General features: G+C 40.1%; 3 protein-coding genes across 13 annotated transcripts in view; 2 read left to right on the top strand and 1 right to left on the bottom strand.

Moving 5' to 3' along the window:
* frem2a (FRAS1 related extracellular matrix 2a) overlaps nt 1-3,954 on the top strand; it is a 56,250-nt gene extending 52,296 nt beyond the window's left edge. For all 4 annotated transcript variants that reach the window (XM_040150657.1, XM_040150658.1, XM_040150655.1 and 1 more), the window contains exons 22-24: nt 57-244; nt 374-520; nt 1,137-3,954. In XM_040150657.1, coding sequence (XP_040006591.1) covers nt 57-244; nt 374-520; nt 1,137-1,685 — 884 coding nt within the window. In that variant the 3' untranslated portion in view covers nt 1,686-3,954. The remainder of the gene's footprint in view (nt 1-56; nt 245-373; nt 521-1,136) is intronic.
* A 971-nt stretch (nt 3,955-4,925) lies between these two features.
* trim47 (tripartite motif containing 47) lies at nt 4,926-13,900 on the top strand. The gene is made up of 8 exons (XM_040151438.1): nt 4,926-5,162; nt 5,564-5,775; nt 8,953-8,998; nt 9,136-9,231; nt 9,409-9,633; nt 10,020-10,042; nt 10,181-10,302; nt 11,522-13,900. The coding sequence occupies exons 1-8, from the start codon at nt 4,980-4,982 to the stop codon at nt 12,049-12,051; spliced, it is 1,437 nt and encodes a 478-aa protein (XP_040007372.1). The 5' UTR covers nt 4,926-4,979; the 3' UTR covers nt 12,052-13,900.
* Nucleotides 13,901-15,295: 1,395 nt separating this feature from the next.
* trim3b (tripartite motif containing 3b) overlaps nt 15,296-23,125 on the bottom strand; it is a 29,644-nt gene continuing 21,814 nt past the window's right edge. For 7 of the 8 annotated variants that reach the window (XM_040150821.1, XM_040150818.1, XM_040150819.1 and 4 more), the window contains 10 exons: nt 23,007-23,105; nt 22,487-22,639; nt 21,716-22,094; nt 20,930-21,033; nt 20,640-20,807; nt 20,148-20,316; nt 19,397-19,438; nt 18,546-18,616; nt 18,264-18,404; nt 15,296-18,041 (listed from right to left, as the gene is read on the bottom strand). In XM_040150821.1, coding sequence (XP_040006755.1) covers nt 17,889-18,041; nt 18,264-18,404; nt 18,546-18,616; nt 19,397-19,438; nt 20,148-20,316; nt 20,640-20,807; nt 20,930-21,033; nt 21,716-22,094; nt 22,487-22,639; nt 23,007-23,105 — 1,479 coding nt within the window. In that variant the 3' untranslated portion in view covers nt 15,296-17,888. The remainder of the gene's footprint in view (nt 18,042-18,263; nt 18,405-18,545; nt 18,617-19,396; nt 19,439-20,147; nt 20,317-20,639; nt 20,808-20,929; nt 21,034-21,715; nt 22,095-22,486; nt 22,640-23,006; nt 23,106-23,125) is intronic. The other variant, XM_040150822.1, reaches the window with a different exon arrangement.

Here is a 23,125-nt window from a genome sequence, read left to right as displayed (position 1 = left end):
ACCACCAGTATTCTGTCCTCTTTGTATTTATAAATGTGATTCATCCCTTTTTTCAGGTGATACGATCTATGGCCGTGTGATGGTGGACCCTGTTCAGAACCTGGGAGACTCTTTCTTCTGTAACATTGAGAAGGTGTTCCTCTGCACTGGTGCTGACGGATATGTACCAAAGTACAATCCGACCAAGTTTGAATTTGGCTGCCTGGCTGACTCTCCGTCTCTGCTTTATAGATTCAAGATTGTTGTGAGTATATACGGGTTTTTAATGTTGCAGTTTAGGTACACAGAGGGATGCAAAATAAGATTTTACAATCGATACAAAAATAATTTCCTTACTTCTTTTTTTTCCCCTCAATCTAACACACCTCATCAGGACAAGGCTCAGCCAGAGACTCAGGCGCGTGTGTTTGGTGATATCAGTTTTAACGCTGTGCTGGCAGTGGATGATCCATCAGCTATGTCCCTTGTCAGACAGCCAGGGTCTGATGGCTTTAGACTGGACTCTACAGCCATGTTCCAGGTATCCTATATTTTGATGTTCCTCATAGCCAATGACTGATTTTTATTGCAAACCACCGGCTTGAGTAGTAAGCTACTTTGTCCTTCAATGAATACAACTTCAAAAGGTTTTACTCTGCAGGAGCTATTGTGGGATATAGTTATGAAGCAGAACAACCAAAAGGGCTTGTAGACTTTGTTACTTCACTATTGTATGTACAGTACTGTATATTTTGATTCGGCTCGTGTAAAGGCTTTATGTTGTGTTGTGTCATTTGTTGTATGTCGGACCACGATGGAAGTGAATCATTAGGCTTTGTTGTAATTTAAGCCTTGCTGATGCAGTGCAGAGTATTGTATTTTTTCACAGAGTATGATTGAATTTTAATCACAAAAAAAAAAAATCACTCAGTTCAAGGCTAGTAAAGTGCACAGAAGTTGAAGGTCTAGAGAGTCAATTTAGCACCAGCAGATGCCATCTTATCAAAAACTACTGTGATAACAATAACTAATTTTGCAAGATGTGCTCATTTTGGACTCGTAGCCAATTCAGTTTGCTTTCTGTTATGTACCCAATTTCAGTCATTATGTAAACTGAACATAATTCTAAGATGTGCATCATTTTGTGTTATCCTCAGGTTGCTGCAGGCCGTGAGTGGTACATTCACACCATTTACACAGTCCGCTCCAAAGAGAATGCTAACAGGGGCATTGGAAAGCGCAGCCTAGAGTACCACTCCTTGGCTGCCACAAGCAACGATCTCACCTTGACTCCATCAAGTGGCAAAGGTCATCGCTCCAGGAGGTCGGCTGGCAATGAGGTCCCAGAGCTCGCCGAGGATATCGGAGCAGGCAACAACCGTGGTACCAATATCATGCACATTGCTTTGGACCGCACCAAGCGGCAGGAAGGGGGGTCGAATGAAGTGTTTGCCCAAGGGTTGGAATCTAGTGAGCTGAGCGCAGAGGAGGAAGAGGAGGGTCTGGTGACCGTGGTGGGGGCACTGGTGGGGCTTCTGCTGACTGTCCTCATCATTGTCACCACCGTACTTGTTCTGAAATCCAGACAGAAGGATGTCAAGGAGGGGTGGAGGGAGGGGGTGCAGGAGGTAGTGAAAGGGTCTGTCAGTACGGAGCCCATGCTGGTGGTGAGGATGCAAGACTGCCACAACAGCTCAGAGGTTTGAGAAATGGATGCATGGATGGACAGATGGACAAAGGGATGAGGAGTATATGGGAGCTTTTATAAAATTTTTGATTTTCTTTTTTTTTTTTTCTTTTTTTTAACTGGTATTAAATTACTTTCATAACACCAAAAATCTTAGATTGATCATATGTGTTATTAGATGTGTGTGTGCCTGTTTGTGGGGGGATTTCTACAGTATTGGATCCATTACGCACCTTGATCACTGCAACAGAAAACAGCACAATAGTCCTATACACTGTCTTCACTTAACATTCCAACTTGTGCTGCTGGTAGCATTGTATTTCCATTCTCTGTTACTGGTTTTATGGTGTTGAAGTGCCTGAGGCAGCTATGTACCTTCAGGACAGTCCCAGTCACGGAGAGCACTTTTCTAATAAAGCTAGTTTCACGCAGACCAAGTATGAGATCTAGTGGCGCAGGTGTACCTGGGGTAAAGGGGACTAGATGATGTCAGTGTTCATATTGAAAGGAGCAGTTCACCTCAAAAAGAACACTCAGATATTATCGACCTGCCCTTGTGTCAGACAAAACTTCACTGAAGTTTGTGAGCCCTGGTACTTCCGTTCTATCTCCTAAAACATAGATGGTAACAAGAAGATCTTTTCTAAAGCTTGCAAAAGATAAACTAGATTTCTGCACACATATTGTGTGGCATTTTCTAAGTATTTCGTAGCTTACGATTGCATTATGGATACAAAAGTCCAGTATTTATGCAATAATCTCACTGTGTGTCCTCAAAGTTGTTCTAAACTCCATCCATTGCCAGAGGATTATATCATTTAGGAAAGTATTGGGGATTGAAAGATAAAAATTGGACTTATTATAAATATTGAACCCAGAGCCTAAATGAAAATACTGTCAATTTATGTTCCTTCTGGGCTGAACTGTGCCTTTAGGCGTACAATTTTGTCCTGAAATATTTGCTGGGACAGTCATTCTGGATTACATGATGTGTATTGAAAAACATAAACACAAGGTGCCACCATCTGTTTCTTACCTGTGAAATAAACCTGCATAGCTCTCTTAACGGACTATAGGAGATGAAAATCACTGCTGTCAGAATTTATGTTTATTAACCAGCTGAACCTTTTATTCATTCACCGTGTCTACTGTTCTTTGGTTTGTTTTCCATATGATGAGGAATGTTTAGCTTGATCATTTCTGTTTCTGCTGAGTAGGGTTGTTCACATAGTTTTTTTTCCTCATTTTGTGTATTTTTGTAAACTCATGTGTTTACTCTGTCACTCGTTTACAGTTCACCGTGGCTTATTTTACCACACTGTTTACTGCTATCCATCCTTGCAGTGTTGTTGCTCCACTGTGTGTTTCTGTAATATGGCCAAATTTACTCATTGGGCATTATTTTTTTTATTTTTATTTTTTTTAAATAACACTGGTTAAAGTATGTTTGTATAAAGACACTCATCTCAGGAGTTATTTATTTTCCGGAGAATGGGCTGTGTGTTGTTACACAATTTACCACTGTTGACTGAAGAAAATCTCTAGTGTGCCCCTTTCAACTTCTGTGTTACACTGCTAGTAAGTGTGGTGCTGCGAACATGCACATACTATATCCATATCCAATGACTTGACCCTTGTTCTGCTCACATTATGTTCCCGTAAGCTTCTCTTTTGTCACTAGTGCTGTGTGGGATTTCCGTGTTCTGACTCATGTTTTCGAACAAAGGATGCAAATAAAATAGCTGCTTACAGATCAGTATGCCACCATGAAAAACATTATGTTTGGGACATCTAATATAATCTGCTATCTCATTATTTCGTTGATGTCATTGGTGAAATTTCTTGTTTACATGTGTTGTTAAACCTGTGTCTCACTCTGCTATGGATATACAACATGCTTAGATCAGTGTTCCTGAATATTTGTCTTATTTTGGTGTTGTGAGTCATCACTGTGTACTTATTTCCAATACTTATCACGGTCAGCTGATGTGATGAACATGAGCTAATAGTCTGCGGAAACCTGGCTGTGATTTTTATTTTGGCCCTGATGAGTTTGGAAATAGCACCGTATCTGACATCGAATGCACTTTTAAAGTCACATCCCTCACATGCCAATCCAAGCTATGCAATGTAATGTATAACCCACAGCCAGTTATCCCCATGTATATGACAATTTTAGCACAAACAGTCAAACAGGATATTCACTTTGTGTCTTTTTATGATTGGGTTTTTATGTATATGTATTTAAGAATAAACATCGTTGCTTACTGGTAGGTTGTTGATTTAATCGGTATTTATGCTGAGCTTTAGAGTTGAGACTTGAAATATGGATTTGAGTCAGAGTGAATAATGAGGATTTAAGATTTGTTTGGACTTCGACACTGGGTGTACTTGACACACTGCTAACTACAGACTTGACTATCAAAAGTACAAGTACTCATTACACAGACCAGGCCACGACAGTGTTATATTATTGTATTATCAGATGACTATTGTTATTGAATTAACGTGAGCAGTATTTTAATGTTGTAGTGGGTCAAGGAACTAATTGCTTTATATACTTTTGATCAATAAAAATACGTCATTTTATAAACGGCTCATATGTTCTGCATGTAAAATATGAATCTGTGAAGCAGCAAGTAAGTTTAGCAAGGCTGCAGCTAATGATTTTCTTTTCATCATTGACGAATCGACTAACACTTTTAGCTGTAAACTTTGGCTTTAGAAAATAAATTCAGTGCAGTAAAAAGTACAGAAAAAGAAAAATGGCAGAAAATGAAACACTCACACATGATACAAGTACCTCAAAACTAAACTTCAGTACGGTGCTTGAGTAAATGTACTTTCTCCCTTCTTGTGAACAGCAGACTTAAAACGTTTGAACCTGGTTTCACCGATTGAACTCCAGGGTTTGCTAACTTCCCAACTCCAGTTAGTTTTCGTCTATGTCATTAGCCTAGGGGTTCATATAGGCTCCTATTTCCAGCCTACACTGTGAATGTTTGAATGATGTTTTCAATACAGACAAGAACCATCCAATTTTTTTTTTGGTAAAAAATATATTGTTTGTTCATTATCGTGACTTAGATGAAGATTTGACCACATTTTAAGACAAATCTATACATAAGTGCGGGTTTACTTTATGTAAATGTTCTTTTTCTTGCCACTGAGACAGAGCGAAGGGAGAGAGAGAGACGGATCCGATTGGCTAAGACGGAAAATGACGCACCACAAATGTGCCCACTTGGCTTCCCTCCGCTCTCCTCCTCCACTTCCTGCAGTAGCAGTGTTGTGCTGCTGGCGGATTGTAAACATGGCCACTGCCGGAGCAGCTGGAGACGACCTGAGGAAGGAGCTCACATGTGCAATTTGTTTGGACTTCTTCAAAGACCCCGTTATACTGAAATGCGGGCACAATTTCTGTCGGTTTTGCATCTGCATGCACTGGGATGAAAATGGCGGAGACTACGGGTACCAGTGCCCTCAATGCCGAACGGTAAGTTAATAAACATTATCTGTACTGTCTCGTATTTTCGTCACAGAATATGTTGGTGTGGTTTTGAGAGTATTTCTTCCAAGTTTTTATCCATGAATTCAGGGCAGTTGGTTGACCTTCTTTTTTTTTTTTTTTTTTTTTTTTTTTTGTATACTAACATTAGCTACGCAGTGCATTTTGTAGCTACCGTTGCTATGGTTAGCTAGCTGGCTTTTGCTAGCTAAAAATTATCAGCAGGTAAGTTATCCAACATCAATCCGCTAATTTTGTGTTTTACCTAGTAACGACATACTGTAATGAAGAATAAATAAATACACGCTGTAAACAGAGCGATACTGACTTTGGGTTTGGTTACAAGCAGATTTCTGCGCCTCTCTCAGTTGCTTTCTTTGTTCTCTCAGGTGTTCAACAAGAGGAGCTTCACCAAAAACTACCTGGTGCAGAACCTGGTGGCCAAACTGGACGATCTGGAGTGTCTGGGGTCTTGTCCTACACCCTCCAAGCCCGTTAAAGTAGATGGAAAGTGTGAACAACACGGAGAAGAACTGAAACTGTACTGCCAGACTGATAAGAGGCCTATCTGTGTAGTATGCAGGGAATCCAGAGCACACAGGTTGGTCTTGTATTCACCTTTTTATACCGGGAAATTATAGAAATAGTCTGTTAGGTTTGCAGCTTGTTTCCACTGAAAAAAGATGTCTCTCTATCCAATTCATCACTGTCACTTTCTGGTTGAGAATAAGCAAAACATTGGTTGTGACCAATTATTAGTCACTGAGATTGCTCAGGTCACGTCGCCATGTTAGACCCTGCCAGTTAAACGAATCTGTACAAATACATACAGTATATTACACCTATTGCCCAAACACATTACATACCACATTTTAGTAGAATTTACGTGCACTATGAACTGCAGGTATCACCAGTGTTTGACAGTAGCTAGACTTCTGAAACCATTCCAAGATTTTTACACATTTCAACAAAGTTACACTTTAACAGCATTATTCAGGACACCAGATTCTTGTGAGAAGTAGGATAAGGGGGAAAAATACTAATATAAAAAAAAAAAAAGTTTATATCAGTCAGTAATCAGATTTCACCATTACCCCCGCCATACTTTTGCCAAAGCGATACTCTCTGTCCCTGTCTTGTGTCTTTGTCATGCTAATTCCCATAGTTAAGCGTGAGTAAGGCCCTGTTCATACCTTACCTGCATTAACATGCATTTCGGGTGATCCAGTCACAGTTGGACAGCTCTAAGTACGTCAATTCACACCTGACATTAGAATGCGTCTCCAGTGACCACTTGTGATGGGATCTCATCTCCCTGCCATATATGAAAGTAAACAAGTACATCATTTTCCACTTGCAAAGACCAAATGCGTTGTTGTTTTTAACTGGAAGGAAACAGAAATGCACTTCCTGTACCTAGTCTGCCAGAAATTAGAAGAAGAAGAAATGAGAATGTTCCAGGCAGGTTTTTTGACAAACGTAATGTATCTTTATATCCTGGACAAAGCCAGCCTACACAATTTGTACGACTTGTATTTGTTTGCGTGTGAGCGCGTACATCCACTTACGCAGAGGATGTCAGATGAGTTCCTTCGGTGTAACCCATGGGGCATTTGCATTCACACTCCTAAAAGAATGTGGCGTTTTATCTTGTATAACCTAAATCACTTGCATTTAATTTCTCCACAAAACCTTTGCAAACTTACTTTGTCCCATCCAACTAAAAATCAGCAGGACAAAGACCTATTGATGCCCATGTTGGGATATCACATAAGGACATCACCAACTTAAATGTTACAGACATTAGTGTGAGTGTTGTAGAAAATAATGATTGCTATGACTACAATATAGGGCTGCAACTGACAGTTATTTCCATTATCAATTAATTGATGATCCATGTAGTCTATCGAATGTCAACAAGTAGGGAAAAACTGCCATCACATCTTGGCAGAGCCCAAAGTGATGTCTTCTGGCAAACGTTCCAAAACCCAAAAACTATGACAAAGAAAAGCCGAAAATCCTCACACTTGAACTATTACTGAAACAATTCATTGATTATCAAAATAGTTGTTTTACTAATCGTACTGGCTCCAGTACAGTTATAGCACATTACAGAAATGCCCACATTGGTACATAAGAGGGTAGAGGGGAGGGATGAGTTAAGGACTGAGAAAGAATGCACAAGGACAAAAGTGGCAAGGGTGTTGCAGCGCAGATGGAAATTTTCACCACAGGTTAATTTACTAATAGACAGAATATTTTGAGCCCTCCCCTCATCAAGCCATAACTTTAACATTACTGCAAAGTTGTACTATTCGGATTTTGCTGTCTTAATATTTGCTCTTGATGTGTTTCCATCCATTTTGCGGCACAGACGACTGTCACTTTTGCTTTTGTAGGCTTTGGTGATGTGGAATCCACCATCCACTCATGTTCAGTACTTAAACATAACTACTTGTACTACTTGTACAAATTTGTTTAAGTCACTGTTTTTACTTACTAGTTAACGATAAATATTATACTTTGCTTAGCTGGTTTAAAAACCATTCTGTGTCCTGAATCTTGCCTTGTACAACACAGTACTTGCTACGTCATATTTGTTTGCCCTTGGTGTCACATTCTTCACTCTATGCAATGTACCAACTCTGTGTCTGCTGGCCTCTAAACTTCAACAGTACTTCACCACATTGCGCCTTTAGTTTGTTGTACTGTTAAACTGTTTGTATAAAACTTCTGGTCAAACTGAAGGTCTGGTTTTTATTTCCCAAATTGTCATGCGAAGTTAGAATAGTTATAATTTTTGACTTCAAGGATTTAGAATATACCTCCTCTTAAACCAACTTTTGTGGGTAGGTGTAGACAGTTTGTAAACTGTGCAATTTACTGTCATTCATATCGAAAAGAGAAAAGTAGGCTGAGATCGAAAAGCTTTTAAGTCCAAGTATTTACCTATGTGGAAATTCACATGGATCATAGAATAATACAGAGTTTTGGCAAATGTCAGGGCTGTTGAAATTTTGTCAAGGGTGAATTAATTGTTGTAAAAGCAACAGTTCACATGGATTGTGTTCCGGTTTATGTTCCTAAAGTATGCACCAACAGATTGTTAAAATGCATCTTTTGACCACTACCTGTGCTATGGAACAATGTTTTTATGAGTGGCTCTTTTTTTAATTTAAATATTATGCATGAGAATGCACATGTATACATGTCACTGGTTTCACAAATTGTCTCACTGTTTACACTTGTCGATCAGTTTAGTTTAGTTTATTGACTTTATTTGTCAGGGACCATGTACATAAAACATCAATCTCATACAAAGACAAGAGAGCAGTTTGGCCACTGCATTCGAAAGGCAGGTAGACTCAAACACTAATAAGAAAAATGTACCAACAGAGGCAATGATGAAGACTGCAACCAGATAAATATTTTCAAAGAATCTGCTTTTCAATGAGGAGGGAAATGCACTCAGCGCTATTTGTTAGACCTCAAGGATATACAGTTAGGTCCTAAGTTGTTGGGCAGTGTTACAATTTTTGAAATTTTGCCTCTATGCACCACCACGATGGATTTGAAACAAAGCCATCAAGATGTGATTGAAGTGTTGGCTTTCAGTTTTAATTCAAGGGGATTAACGGAAATTTCGCATTAACCATTTAGGAATTAGAGCCATTTTCAGAAGCTCAGAAGTATTTGGACAAACCAACATAATTATAAATATATGGATTATTTTTTTAATACTTTACTATTTCTGATACCCTTTGTTTTGTTGTTTCAGACACCATGAGGTGGCACCAGTGCCAGAAGTTGTAAATGATATGAAGGTAAGATGGCAAAGAGATCAGAGATTGTCTTATTCACCACATCAAAAATATTTGCATTGCATTTTCTTCAGCCAGGGATATCCTGATTCATTATGTTTTTCTGTGTGCATGTGTCTTGCTGTACATGTTTGTTCTAGATGGAGTTGAAGCTGAGGCTCATGGAGCTCAACTGGCAGAAGTCTCAGTGTGTAAAAGTTATAACAGCTGACGAGCGAACCAAAAGTGAAGTGAGGGTATGGGATGGACTTTTTTTTAATTATTATTCTTACTCATGACGTGCTCGATGTACAAACATAAGGATAATACACACTCTACTGAAATGCTAGTTAACACTAAACATACACACCACTGGCACTCCTCGTCATCATCAAGTCCTTCATCCTAATCCAATGAACCTCTCCGTCCCCCAGTTGAAGAAACAGAGACTCAAGGAGAAGATTGAGGCAGACGTAGGTGCCTTGGTCCAGTTCCTGCTGGACGAGAGAGACTCCCTGCTTGAGAGCCTGGATGCCGAGGAAGTGGCCACCATGGCCGTCATAGACGACAACTTGAAGACTGTGGAGACGGAGGCGGCAGCCGTGGACAAAGCTATAGCTGATATCCACAGCCACCTCAGTGGGAAAACTAGCTTTGAGGTCAGTCTAACATATCTGCCATTGGATTCGCAGAGCCACTTTAACTCTTAAATTACCATGCCTTTGCTAGAGCTTCACATTAGAGATGAATAACAGTTTCTTTCACCGTGCTATAAGGATTATATACCTAAAATAATGCATTGAATTGAGTTATTCTTTCAAAAAGTATTACTGAAATGGTATGTGGGAACATGTATATTGGGAGGTGCATTTCTCTCAGATTCTGTTGGCGTTTAAAAAACAGTTTCAAAAACACGTCTTAAAACTTATAACAGTGATAAAATTAAATGTTTGAAATGGACTGTATCTAAACAAAATTATTTCACTATGAGATCAATGTCAATTGTGTTGTAATATTCATCAAAATGTTTTTTTTCTTCCAACAGAGCCTTGCTGAGAGATTCAATGAGTAAGTAGCTTATAGATGTCTGTGATATATGAACCTATAGAAATCCCATTTTTAAAAATTTCTTTCAAAAAAATGTACCTTTTGTATAAACCCCTTTTTAAATTGCTTTTTTTTTTTTTTTTTTTTTTTCCCCCACAGAATCATCCATTGCAAGCCTTTCACATCTCTGGATCCAGTTAATTGTCCAACTGAATTCACAGACTTCTCAGGGCCCTTCCAGCTTATCATGTGGAAGAAGATGATGCACGTGCTGCATACCAGTGAGTTTACTCTAAGCACAGAAGCATACACCAAACACAGTCAAAATGCTGCCACTGACTGACAGTATACATAAAAGTTATTGAAATGTATTTATCTTAATTTAATTTCTTGTGGGTGGCATGGTAGTGCAGTTGTTAACACTGTCACTTCGCAGGAAAGATCCCGTGCGGAGTTTGCATGTTCTTCCTATACCTACACGGGTTTGCTCCAGGTGCTGCATTTTCTTCCTACAGTCCAAAGACGTGCAGCTTAATTGGCGACTCTACACTGAGTCAACGGTTATCTGTGTGTGTCAGCCATGTGGTGGATTTGTGACCTGTGCATGGTGTATCCCACCTTTCGGCCAGTTTCAGCTGGTATAGGCTCCAGCCCCTTGCAACCCTGGGGAAGATACATGGGTATAGATAATCGATGGGTGGTTGGATTAATTACTGTGCTCTCAAAGCTACAATTGATTACGGTGCTATGAGTAAAAGCCTGAGTCTTCTTTTATGAGCTGAAAATTCAAAAGTTGCTCCTAAAATTTAGAAAACTTAAGCTTCATCAAGTGGAGATTTTTGTTTGCGCAAAGTTAATATTTCTGGCCATGTTCTATGCATGCTTTACACCTTTTTAACCCAGTAAAGATTATTATTTTTCTACCATGTCATTGCAATAGAAACCTAGTCATGGATATTTCTATACCATATGATGGAGAAAAAGAAGGAGTGGTATCTCAAGAAACTTTAAAACCAAATGCATATTTCTCAGCAAGGTGATAATTTATATTATCAGTGTTCTTCCAGTGTTTGAAAGGTCACATTTGCTTGGAAGGGAAAGTCTTAACACTTATTACAGTCTACATCTTTAATGGTAAGCACATTTACACGTAGTATTTAGTATATTCCGCGAATACACCAATAATTTTAATACAGCAGGTGGTTATACTGGAATTAATTCAACCCCTGATATAAACCAAAAAAATATTGCCAAAGTGTAACTAATCACATGCCACTAGTTGGAGGAATCAGTGCACTTGGAGGCAGTGTAAAATTCTGACAAAATTGGCTGGTCAGCCTACTTGTGCTGTAGCAGTCAATGCCAAATGCAGTTCTTTCTGGTTTGCAAATCTTCCAGTTTTCTTTAACAAAAATGTCAAATTGGAATTTTTTTTTTCCCCTTATACTGCCCAATGTTGGAGCCAGGTGAATTAATCTCTCACTATGTCTCTCTGTGTAGTGCCTCAAAACCTCACCTTAGACCCAGACACCGCTCACCCAAACCTGCTTATCTCAGACTTTGACACCAAAGTGGAGGAGGGCCGTGTTCGTAACCAGGAGCCCGACCTGCCAGCCCGCTTCACCCGGTTCTGCGGTGTCCTTGCCATAGCCCAGTACGCCAGTGGCCAGCACTACTGGGAGGTGGATGTCAGGGACAAAGGTGTGTGGTACCTGGGAGTCACCACTGAGTGCAGCAACAGGAAGGGCTTCGTCAGCCTCACTCCCTCCGCAGGATATTGGAGCCTGTGTCTGCAGGACCGGCTGTATGCCAACGGGGAAGACGGGCGCATCCCTGTTGCTGACTACTGGAACTCTCCTCGGGTCGGCGTGTACCTAGACTATGACAACGGGCGTCTCAGTTTCTATGATGCCGTCACAATGAAGAGACTTTATATGTTTGACACCTGCTTTGAAGAGCCTGTCTACCCTTTCTTCAGCCCAGGGAAAAACGATCCAGGCAGCAGGCTTCAGATATGCCACTATTACTGAGAGAGCTGCGAGAGAGTTTTTATTTATCTAAGAGTCAACTCATGTATGCCAGTCTTTTCAGATTTGCTTTGAGCAAGGTTTACTCTCATAGACCATGCTGGAGCTACAGGGGGGTGCTGACCATTGGACCCTTGGTATCGTATGCATTTGAGCTGTTACTTGCCGGTCTTACAGGTGTTAGAAAAAAACGATTGCACTGAAAATGATTACCAGGTATCTTATCACACTTTGGTTGTAATGAAGAGCTTCATTTCTCTCATACTTTGAGGTTGAAAATTTTGAAATTTGGTATTTTTCAAAGTAGACACAAACTGTAGGCTTATACCCCCTAACTACTGTGGCTGGGGGTGAGGAGAGGTGCTTTGCTGTCTATATCACTGTGTCTGTTGGGATACAGATGCCTCAGATGCTCTTGTTGATTTAGAGCATATACATCCTATTAGCAACTGCTATGCTATGCTACTGTACATAAACTCACATTGGCTAGGTTTTCGCCAGGCAGGGGCCAGTGCTCTTGACTTGTTGGGTAGATCTTAAAAGAAATATGGCATAGTTATCACATTGATAGTTGTCGACAGTTAAGATTCCCTGATTAAATCTAGACTGAAGAACAGTCGGTCAGTCAGTAATGATAGTTATCAGAATAATTTGACTCAAATTGGCCACCTCGTACTGGGATTTCAGCTCTTAGATAATGATTAGATTTCCAAGAACTAAAGGCTCAGGTTGTTTGTTTTGTATATGTTAAGGATAAGTACAGATAATTTTATCATCAGCCTTTTAAAATCATCTGTCATGTATCTTTTTTTTGTTTTTTGTTTTTTTTTTTTAATTATTCTGTACATTGTTGACTTTCCGGGACTGTTGCAAATTCCTCTCTATATTGCTCTGAGTCACATTTTGCAGCTTATTTTTGTGAGCAGTGATACTGATGACGCATTTAGCTTTGTTAGAGATATTTTAAGATAGTTTGCCTGAAAATGAGCAAGCGTAAGACAAAACAAACAATTTCAGATATTCTAACGGCGATTCTGCCATGCCCCCAAGTATGTCAGCGGGTAAACCTGTAGACGTGTTTTACTGTAAAAGACATTCCGTTACTGTCAGGATTCACAGCCAAGAGCCTGGTGGACTCGACTAAAATGAAAACCTATAGAACGCTGAATGAAATTTTTATTACGTGTTCATGTTTTTTCCCTTCCCTCATTATTTTTTGTCAGTTGATGCAGTTTTATCAATTTTTGAATGTAAAAATACATGTATCTGGACAATATATATTATACTTTTTTTTTTTTTTCTTCCTTCATAAAGTTATGAGTTAAACAACTTCCTATTTGACATGATAATCTGTATGGATTTTTATTTTTGTTTGTGCAAAAGACGATGCTTTGTGTTATGGACCTAGAAGTGGAAAGTTTGCCATTTTACAGGGTTGTACAGTGAGTTGTTTTTGTCTTGTTTTATTTTATTTTTTTTCTTTTTCAAATGATCTTATTGAGGAGCATAGTAGAAACATTTAAAAACATGATTAGTGATAATATTTGAGATTTTTTATTTTTATTTTTATTTTTTCCCCCAGATGTCTAAGAAGGATTGCAAAATTCTGTGCTCTTAAATTAGATTATTTGCTGATAAATGTTTCGTCTAAGATGGTGTACCTCATTTAATACTTATACATACATTCCATTGCTTAATTTCATTAATGTATTCAGCCTAGCAGTTTTTGGGCTGACGACAAATGTGACATAAAGAAATAATCTTGGTATCCCCTGTTTGTGGCCCTTTCACCCGCTATTAATGTGCTCAGTGTTTCTCAGAGTTTACAATGAGATTAAAAGAGGTAAAAAGACTTGAATTTTATTTCCTTTAAAGCCTTTACTATCCACTCGCTGTACCCACCTTGCTCAGTGTTATTACCCATCTTTTCAAGAGAGCATATTAGTTACAGGTACAATAAAATGTATTACTGACCTGTAATATGTCTTTAAAAAAAGCCACTATGTTTACCCATAGTGGCTCCGCAAAATTAGCGCACTCAAAAGTTGCCGGAGTAGTTATTTCTGATATCAGGACACTGTCAGCCAGTTATGTGAGATTCAACATTTTGAATTGCAGAAATTAGACTCCTCCAAGAATCTCAAAATTAAATTTAGAGATAGAATTTGTTCTCTGTTTTGGCACTTTGCAGCATCAAAGTATTGAACCTGTTTGACCATTTCCTTCTCAAACTCAATGTGGTCTGTGCACTGGCTTTAAGATGGTCTGATTTTTACACTTGAATGCCCAAGTTCTTTAATTTTGATATGTGCGCATTTGTGGTGAGGGCTCCTTTTGTTTACACCCGAAACTATGCCATAATTCTGTCAGAAATACCCAAACTGACCCTGCAGCGGCCAGGCTGCTGCCTAGAATAAGAGGTTTCCTGAGAGGACTCTGGTTCCCTGTTTTCTCACCATCTTTGCTATCCTGGTCAACCATCCTCATTTAACCCTCTGGAACAGTTTGGTGTTTTTAATTCAGTTTTCAAACTACAAGGACATGTTTTCTCACCTCCTGCTTTTGTAATGACTAAATAGTGACTTTATTCTGTCTCTTTAGAGAAATGTGATTTTAATGAAGGGCCATATATATATATATATATATGTGTGTGTATATATATATATATATATATATATGAGGACCATATAATGTGATACAAACTTTGTCAGAAAATAAATGTGTATGTAAATGATTCATGTAGGCATTAGGCTGATTAAAACTAAGTATGCTACACCACTGGGTGCCTGATGCTGGTAGTTGCAGCACTGTAGGGGACAACTTGGTATCCATCGCAACACCAGCCTATCATCAGCACAAATTGTGCACAATGGTTGCTTATGTGACCTTACACAACAGACTGTGGATGTCAGTCTATTACGTCCCATTTGGTTTGCAGAGAGTGGTCTAAAGATAGATACTGATTTTGACATTTTTTTCCATGATGATGCCAATATCTGATTAAACATCTTTAAAATGAAGATTATTTCTAATTCTACAAAATACTAAAATCATGTTATGGCAGGAAGTCCTTTTATTGTTTTTTTATAAACAAAATGACCAAAGAAAATGAAGAAATGCACGATAATGCTTGAAAACCTAAACATCATTACTGCTAAAGATATAAGTTGTAAGTTGAAATGTCCATTCAACTCTGAGTTTTTAGGAGAAACATATACTTTAAATGATGTAGCATAACAATCTGATTTAGTCAAGTTTCCATTATTTGGCCATTTTCTACACGATTGACAGTTTTTCAAATAGCCACCAGAGAGCAGGGGCTTTCAACAAAAACGGCTCGTCAGGATGGGACTCAAGACTCTAATCTCCTTTATAAGGCTGCTGAATATTCAGATGCTTATCTTGATAAGAAAAGACGTGGCCACACTGGTTTCTAATCTGCCAGAAAAAAAAAATTAAAAGAAAACAAGCACATTACTAAAAACAATGAGTCATCGTAACCTTGTACAGAAGAAAATGGATGCATTCATTGACTGAAGTCTGGTTATACAAAACAGACCATTTGAACAACCGTTCGTAGTGTTATTCTTTAATATTTACATTTGTATCTTTGCCATGGTTACATAGTGATTACTTCTTGTAAGACTGGCTTCTTGTAGTATACAGTAGGATACACAAGATGGTTGATGTATTGTTCAGTTTCTACGTGCTTCCTTTATTTCGCACAGACATGAGTAGGTCAGTGACTGTTACAGGTGAGGGATAGACATACCCGTGAAAATAAAACCGTGGTAACACAGGAGTCCGATTCACGGAGGAGGTGAGTCAACTGAAGCGAGCCATTACAGAGAGCTTTCCAATAAATCGGAAATACAGATGGAAAGAGAGAAGGAACGACAGCTCAGTTATCAGGGGCAGGCAATTCAATCCTAGAAGACGGGTGAAAAACGTCCCGTGTTACTGCGTGTTAGCTGGTGGTGTGTTTTCTCAAGGAGCCACACAGAAAACCTTCAACACACTGTACTACAAAGCAAATTAATGGGCAGCTACTGGAAAATTCGTGATAAAGGTGCATGTCCTCTACGACAAGAATATGATTGTAATATACAGTACACTTTCTGGTTATGTTAAATGATAACTATACACAGGCATATATTACTCTTGCAAACTATATAACTTATAATATTTGTATTTTCTGCAACGCTCGACAACAACTTACGACAATACGTTTTGGCAGAAGGAAAAGTTACTGTTTAACTGGATGTGAGCTCATCGGGAAGAGGCAAGAGAGACAACAGCTTTCAGTGCTACAAGTTACGAGGCCTATGTACAACGATGTTTGGCAAAGAGGAAACAGTTCAAATGCACCAATTAGAAAAATAATTTGTAGAGCAAATTATGTAGAAAAGAAAATTAAAAATAAATTAAGTCCTTTGAAAAAATAAAATACAGCAAATAAGGTGTATACAACATTGTTCCATTGATGTTTGCAAGTCATTCAGCTGGCTACTACTTGGCATAACCCTCTACTGTATTAGTATATACTCCAGTGTTGAAATCCTTGATTCGTTAAGTGCTGGAATAAGTAGGCTATATAGTCAAATAACATGGACACCAAATCCATATATACACCTAAATATGCATATGTACAACTACATTTGGTTGTAGATATGAATTCACAAAAGTGCGAGAACTAACGGGGTCAGATGTCAGATGTTTGTCTCGGTTAACAGAGAGAGAAAGACTGGCTGGAAGGGACCGGGCTTTACGTTAAAAGTGGAGCCGGTTCAGATGCTGCGTTCAAAAACCTTTTCGTTCTATTCACTGTTGTGCTTCTTGATGCTTGTCTTTGGGTACCAAAGCAAAACCACCTGCATATAGGTAACCAAAAAAAAAGTGAAATTAAAAAAAACACAAAAAAAACTATTCATTGTCAGGAATCTTGTTGGAGTGATAAGGTGCAGAATGAGAATAAGAAACAACTTTTTCTTTAAGCAACACATTCCTGTCTGTGTGTGTTCTGATGTGTTTTATTGATGAGAAATTGTAAGGCAGTCACCACAGGGTAATTTTTCTGGAGCACACAAACACGCAACAGTGTTCAAGAAAAAGGCCTGAGCATCGTTACTCCAATCACAAAGCATCGTCTCCTCACCAGGAGACAGGCAGTTGACTGTCCGCTTCTGTGGCTCACTTAGTTTGCTGGTTGCCGGGAGTGTTGCCCATCTGCACTGCCCGAAAAACGGCAGCGCGTCACCAACTTTAGACTGTCGGGCCGTCTACCCACTTGTAAGACACAGAGCTGAAACGTCTTGTTCCGGAGATTAATTTCCGGTTCATTTTCCCCTTCATTTGGTTATTGGCATTAAAGTTTTAACAGCTTTAAGGTATTCAAACCATGAGTGATCAGACAGGGAAATATCTAATTACAGGATGTTTTATTTCTTAGTTGCTGGTGAATTTTTATTTCTTTTAATCTTTATTTTACCAGGACAGTCTTTTGAGATTTCTTTTCTCGGAAAGAGCGATATAAAGTCATTTTTTTAACGATATTGTTTTGGATAACTGGCTTGTTTTGTCTTTTAAAAAACATTTTAATCACACTTGAATGTTGGGGGTTCGGGTCGTTTTTCATGTAAACATTTTTTTCTCAGATTTCTTTTTTTTTCAGCTTTAAATGTTAGATTTTCGAAAGTATGTAGAGACAAAATGAAACGGAAAATGAATCTGCGGAACCTAGGCTGTACAGTGTGCAGGCACATTGCAGCTGTATGTCCACAAGCAGTATGTGACATTAACTCGTCTGAACAGGAGTTGTGTCGGCGCCGTCTTCCCCCAGCTTACTGCAGATATCTGTAAACCTTAAAGCAGTGGTTGCCGGAGTCAGCAACAGCCACATGTCCGTCTGAGGTGAGGGCGAGGCCCTGGGGGCCGTACAGCGGGTCTGCTGAGGTGTTTATGTAGGATAAGAAGGAGCCTGTGCTGTCAAACACCTAAAAACAGAAAAACACAGCAGTTGGAGTCTGCAGTGTACAGGCATTGCGGTGTAGAAGTAACCAAGGGCTCGGACGCTCGGATCTGCAGGTTTCAAGCAGCTGCGACTGAGACGGCGGTTTACTGTTGCTGAGCTGAAACCCAAGCTGCGTATCAGAGAATATGAGTTTCAAGTCCCTAAGGTGTGACGTTGACAGCAGACTGAATAAAGCCCATCTCACCTGTATTCTGCTGTTCCCCCAGTCAGCGACGATGATGTTTCCGTTGGCGTCAACGGCCACACCGGTGGGAGCATTGAACTGGCCATTGCCTTCGCCATGAGAGCCGAATTTGAACAAGAACTCTCCATCTGCACTGTATACCTGGGACAGGAGGTGAGTAAAACCACAGGTTTTGTCTACATCGCCATTTGGACAAACTAAATAGAAAATGAATGAGTGAATGAATGTTACATTGTGTTTTCAAAAGGTTTTCTTCTGAACGCAGGACAAAGCATGTCTTACCTTCACAGAGTGATTGTGAAAATCGGTCACGATAATTTCATTCTTGTTGTTAACTGCAACAAAGTGTGGACCTGGACGAGGAGAGGGAGGCAGGTTATTGTTGAATTTGCTGTAGCTGGAGCTGATTCATGATTGATTCGTGTAGTCTGCACCATTCCCTTCACTGTTAGTAGGCTGTTTGAACAAATTTGAACTACTTGTGCCTAAAGCTGCAGTTACGTAATTTAGGTTAATCTAATGGTTAGCTGTTCTGATTCCCCTGGAGTAGTCTGTTGGCATTTTTTTGTTTCTGTCTTGTCAGGATGTCAAAGCAGTACTAATACTCAAAAGTTAGATTATATGGAAAGGCTCAAGGCTCTGAGATTCAGTCCCCTCCCCATTCTAAAAGGTCTGCGCACAAGCAGTCTGTTTAATCTCAGAGTATTAGAGGCTACGCTGATGGTTTCCCAAAAAAATGTACCATGGGTAGGTATTTATGCAAAGTGAAAACATATCGGCTGAGTTCTATAGCTCACAACACTGATTGTCCTATGGCAAACAGGGAACATTGGTTAGTTTCATGGCGCTGGAGTCAGAGCAGTGAAAAATCATACAAACGGATCTTTTCATAGCCATTTACACAAAAAACACAATGCACGTGATCGAATGTTCATTACTGTAATAGTACGTTAATATCACAATGGCATGTACTTGTATGTTTGATCATAATTGTACAGGCACAGCTTGATCCAACAATTTTGTCAGCAATTTTGAGTGTTCAAGAGGTGAGACACATAATCAGGGAGTCGGGTTAGACAGAGGGCACTGCACTGTGGGATTAAGGTTGCAGCAAGGCCACACTTAGTACTTACTGAAAACTGAGCCAGATTTATTTAAGTTTGGGCCAAGTTTTTCTGAATTGGAAAACAGGAGGAAGAACAGAAAGAAAGAAAAATAGGTAGTCAGAGATAAAGGATAAGCACAGAAGAAAATAGAGTAGGGCGGTCAGCACAGGCACAGTTTGTGGGGGGAGCAGGGGGTCATTGCGTGGCCCGGGGCTTGGCCTACAAGTATATACAGGCTTACATTTATGAACAGAATGTAACATGCAATGTAATACATCAGTCTATATTCAGAAATAAGAAAAAAAAAGCACAAACTGGCAGTGGAGGTGTTACCAAAGAATGGAGCGGAGAATTTAAGCAGTCTCAAAAAAAAAACACTAGCACTCTGCCTTATTTCCTACTGTCATGCCCAGATAAGCACATCCAATATCTACTTATAAGAGAGGTGAGAGAGGGCAACTGTACGTGTTCCTTATGCCGTTTGCTGCCCCAAGCTGAAACTTTAAACCGCACCTTCGTTAGTCAACGTGTTCACAATGAGTGCTTATGTCAACTGTGAGCAACTGAGAAATTCAAGCTGCAAAACATGTTGTCGAACTCTTTCAAAATTCATAATACAGTAATATAGTATATATAGTATGCCTACATATGCTAAAGACATTAATCATGGAATATGTATTTTAAAAAGCTGGTAGACACTGCTGCCTCAATGACAGACGGCGTCACTGAAAGAGAGGACATTGCTTGGGAGTGGGACATATTAAGGCCTCCTCCTCACCGGCAAACTGTCTGTCGGACGTCCCCCTGCCTCCAAACTTAGTCACAAGCTTCCCGTTGGATTGAAAGATGAAGACGCAGCAGGCCTTGTTGTCCACAGTGATGATGTGTCCATTCTTATCCACAGCCACACCTTTAGGACCCATGAGCCGGCCTGCACCGATCTTATTCTGTGAGGGCGGAGGACAAAGAGGATTTCAGCAGGGAAAGAGAGACGTGAAACACGTTTGAGAAGACTTCTAAACCATCTTTATCTCTTTATGTCTTTGTGTTTATTTCGTTATGTTTAACCCAACATAGAAAGAGGCTAATAGTCGGGCAGCGAGGTCAAAATTGTTCATGTGGTGTTTTGTTTTACTTTGTGAAGGCAGAACATGCAAAACCCAAACTCCCCTTCAGAAAACGTATTTTTCAGTGGCTAGCATACACGAATAAACCTCAAATGAGGCATACTGTATTGCTGATTAGCCGATGCAATTCTCTGAGACCTCACCTTAAACTTGCCATCAGAGGAGAAGATGCTGACCCATCGATTGTCATAGTCGGCCACCACAATGTCACCATTCATGTCCACGGTGACACCTGTCGGTCTCTGCAGCTGCCCCGGAGACCGACCTCTGACCCCGAAGCGCATCTTGAACTGGCCATCGTTGGAGAACACCTGTAATCAGTTCCAGTCAGTTCACAGAGCATGAACAACAGTACTTTCCTATTCTACATGGTCGCAAATACATACATGTTTGCACTGACACGCATCTTCATTCCTCTCTGTGTCTTTCTCACCTGTATGCACTGGTTGTTGCTGTCGGCCACCACCACTCTGCCGTTACTAGAGGCGGAGATTCCCTGCAGATTGGTGAACTCTCCTTTCTCTCTGCCCCGGGAACCTGACAAAAAAATAATTACTCTCTCAGAAGGTGTGACGTTTAATATTTTTACCTTAGTCTCAGTGTGTAGACATTTTTCCTTAAAGGCTCGTACATACAATGATGTCGATCATTCTTTCAAAGCACAACTCGATTCTTACCTTCCAGGCAGGTTATTCTTTATGTCAATGCAGTTCAAAAATGAACTTGCAAAGACCTGAAATCCTGCTTGAGCCAGGTAATCCATCACGGTGCGATTATTACACTTTCATTCATATGTAGAAGCTACATTATCTTTGCATGGCAGGGATACTCTACTATCAAAATTTGAGAGTCAACATTTATTATGCAAGTTAGAAACCACCAAGTTCTTATTATCCTTTTCACAACATCCATGTTTGCTTGTTTTTGTTTTCTGGGTTTGACGTCCTGACAACATAGCTTGTGAATGCTGGCATGAACTGAAAACAGTAGCTTCCAGGGAGGGAGAATGTCAATCTAAAAACTTGTTTTATTGTTTAGAAACTAATCCGCGGTCATGTCGCATATTCCTGATCCACAATTAATAGAATAAAACATTCAAAACAACAAATAGACTGTCTTTGAAGAGGAAATTTTTATGTTTTTCCTGCTGTGACCTAGGTCTACATGGTCCTTGGTGTGGCAGGTAAATGAACTTCCTCTCCTGGGTCATCTGTCTTACCCACTCTGTAGATGAGCTCATCTTCAATGGGGTTCTCCTTTTTCTTGGTGGTGCTGTACATGCTGGAAGGCCGTCGCACTGCTTTCTGCCGTATGTGGCCCCCGGTCCCACTGGGAGACTTCACCCTCCTCTTCACGTCATCTGGAGATTGTGGCACATCCGAGGGCTTCACCACCCGCAGGCGGAACGGGCTGCCACGTATCGGCTGGCCGTACAGCAACAGAGCAAAGGAGTACTCTCCCTCTGAGCGTAACGTGTAGCCCACCTCATATGTTCCATTCTTATTGTCCGTTATCTCTGTCTCTGCAGCCCGATTCCCATCGGCAGACATTATCTCTGCTTTCAAAACAGCATTTCCTGTCCGTACCAGCTCCCCATCCTGCAGATAGAGGTCATTGATTCAATTTCAGAACAAAAAAAAATCTCTTGATGTTCAAGCAATATGCACACGGTTGCAGCATCTATGGCATCACTTTCTACAGACACAACACAAGCTCCTAACAGATTTGTTTTTGATAATAATAATCCCTACTAACTGCCTTGGTGACCAGAGTTGCCACCATAAAATAAGTGACATCTTGCAAAAAAACAAAAGAAGAGAAAAATCGCATAAAAATGAATTTGAATGTAAAGCTAAACTGAAATATCCACACAAGTGACAAAAGCAAACAAATATGCAAGTCAACAGAAAGCAAAATTTAAAGTTGCTATCCATGGTTCACTCGACACGTAGCAAATGACAGCAAGGCACGAAGAACTTGAAGACAGTACTTTGTCTTTCGTTGTCACAGTAACGGTGTGGTGTTGCCCGGTTGCTGCGTGGCGGAGGCCCTCTCCTGTGGCGACGGAGGTGTGAGCTACAGCTGCTGTGGTGAGGAGAACACCCAGGTTTTGAATGGAGCGTCTCAGACCTTCAGTCTCCACCTGGAGCAGACCGCAAACAAGATACACAACATTTTCCACTGCTTCCACTCCCTTTCTGCTTTCTCAAGTTGGTGGAGAACAAATCAGAGGTAAAAGGAGAGTGAATATTGGATTTAAAGCCCTCAGACGACCATAAATACAACTGCAGTGGGACGGTCATGTTGCTCTGTGTCTGTTGGATGCCAAAACTTGCTTAACGTAGTTTTAATATCTATATTCTGCAGAGGTTCACGTCTACATCTTCACATTACAACTTGAGATATTTAGTGACAACATAACGTGACCATATGGGAAGATCAGTCAGGTCACAAAAATGAAGATCGAGAGAAGACAAATAGTTCGAATCAGATTAAGCAACAGTTCATACCTGACAGTCCAGGTGTGCATTCTGATGTGGTCTCTCGGGAAAGTCGTGTCGGGCCAGTGCTGTTACCCGCTCACTCATCTGCTTCTGAACCAGCAGCACCTACACTTGCAAGAGACCCA

Source organism: Xiphias gladius, chromosome 17 (assembly GCF_016859285.1).
Source record: "Xiphias gladius isolate SHS-SW01 ecotype Sanya breed wild chromosome 17, ASM1685928v1, whole genome shotgun sequence".
Lineage (NCBI taxonomy): Eukaryota > Metazoa > Chordata > Actinopteri > Istiophoriformes > Xiphiidae > Xiphias > Xiphias gladius.
This window is presented reverse-complemented; position numbering and strand designations above follow the sequence as displayed.